Here is a 1,619-nt window from a genome sequence, read left to right on the forward strand (position 1 = left end):
AATATTTATTTATTTATAATTTCCCCCAAAAAAACGACAGGACTTTTTGAATGACCTGGTATTTTGAGTTATGAAGAAGAAAAATTGTTAAAACATGGAATAGTCATCATGAGAGATTAAATTTCACAATGGAATTAGATAGAGAGTAAATTGAGATTTTTAGAGATGTCTAAAATATGCACAAACATTCCATACAGAAAGATAGAATAAGATTCTGTGGAAAACAGAGAAAAGTGGAAAAATAACATAAGATTTCTGGAAGATTATAGTAAGGGAAGCAATCACATAAAAAGGAGTCTCACAATACAAATTAACTACAAACCTAAATTAAAAAGAAAAAGAAGGAATAAAAACTAACATAATACAATACTTACTCTCTTTCCTTGTCAGGTATACTATCAGTAATATGATCAATAATTTTGCTTCTGGAACCAAAATGGCAAATAGGATATCGTGTTGGTACATCCAAAAAATATGATATCATCTGAACCAGATGTGCCACAAATCCAAGGGCAACAGATATCATCAATTCATCTTTACCTTCAAAATCTTCAGAGTTAGGCAAATAGACATCCTTAATAGTATACCTACCATCGGAAAGCTATAATAAATAGAAAAAATATTTATAGACTTAAATTTAAAATAAGTAATATAAAATGGAAATGCAAAATCATTTTCAGAAATACACAAAAATATCAAATTTATAGTAAAATTGTTAACTACTATAAGATGGTGGTATCTATGAATCTTCGTAGGATCCTAATTTGAATAAAAATGTAAGTTAAATAAGAAATATAAATACTAAGTTAAGAAAGCAAATCATATTCACCTGTGCAATTGGGTAAATATAGGATAACTCAGAAATTATTTCACGTCTTCTTAAATCAAGTAAAGCAGTTGTTTGCCCTAATTGAGCTTTACAATCAGACAACTCAGCTTTCATTTCTCTTTTTTTTTCAGTCTCCCTTCTAAGACAACAAAAATTTTCCATAAGCTCTGATTCTGTAACAAGGATTTGTATTATTAATGATGTGAATATTAAAGTATTTACTCGTTATGTTAGCATGTACATATTCATAAAATATCATAATAATGTAGTTAACATAAAACTGGCTCAGGTGGTCAAACCTTTTAGGAAATGAAAATTTATTTAGCAATTCATTTTAACAATTATAATATTAAGTTTTATTATTTAATAATCTGATCTATTATATAAGGTTCTATGAAATGCTTAAATTAGAAATCATAGTTTTGTTCAGAAAACATTTACGAGTCTGATAAAAAGGTTTACATTAGTTTGGTGTGTGGTTATTAAAAATACTTCTGACTCATAATTAAGAAAAACGTGGCATGAAAATTACCATATAGGGGAAGTTATACATACACTAAACTGCTAATAACTAATAACCACAAATGAAAAGATGCATATGTGTATTTGATAGTAAAAACTACAGAACGGATCTTGGTGTAATTGCATCTTTTGTTCCCTAGCATCAAATGCCACTAAAACTCGAAAAAAATTTGAATCATGGAAAAGACATTCAAATAACATACATTTTATATTGCACGTTTTAGGGGTTTTCTACTACCAGGTCATTCAAAAAGTCCTGTCGTTTTTT

General features: G+C 27.9%; 1 protein-coding gene across 1 annotated transcript in view; it reads right to left on the reverse strand.

Annotated features, from left to right (window-relative positions):
- The window catches only part of Uvrag (UV-resistance associated gene), a 20,404-nt gene that overhangs the window by 7,342 nt on the left and 11,443 nt on the right, over nucleotides 1-1,619 (reverse strand). The window contains exons 5-6 of the mRNA XM_014431497.3: nucleotides 830-1,002; nucleotides 375-601 (exon numbers count right to left, since the gene is read on the reverse strand). Of these exons, the coding sequence (XP_014286983.1) occupies nucleotides 375-601; nucleotides 830-1,002 (400 nt within the window). The remainder of the gene's footprint in view (nucleotides 1-374; nucleotides 602-829; nucleotides 1,003-1,619) is intronic.

The sequence above is a fragment of the Halyomorpha halys genome, unplaced genomic scaffold (genome assembly GCF_000696795.3).
Source record: "Halyomorpha halys isolate HHAL.00 unplaced genomic scaffold, Hhal_1.1 Scaffold977.1, whole genome shotgun sequence".
NCBI classification, from domain to species: domain Eukaryota; kingdom Metazoa; phylum Arthropoda; class Insecta; order Hemiptera; family Pentatomidae; genus Halyomorpha; species Halyomorpha halys.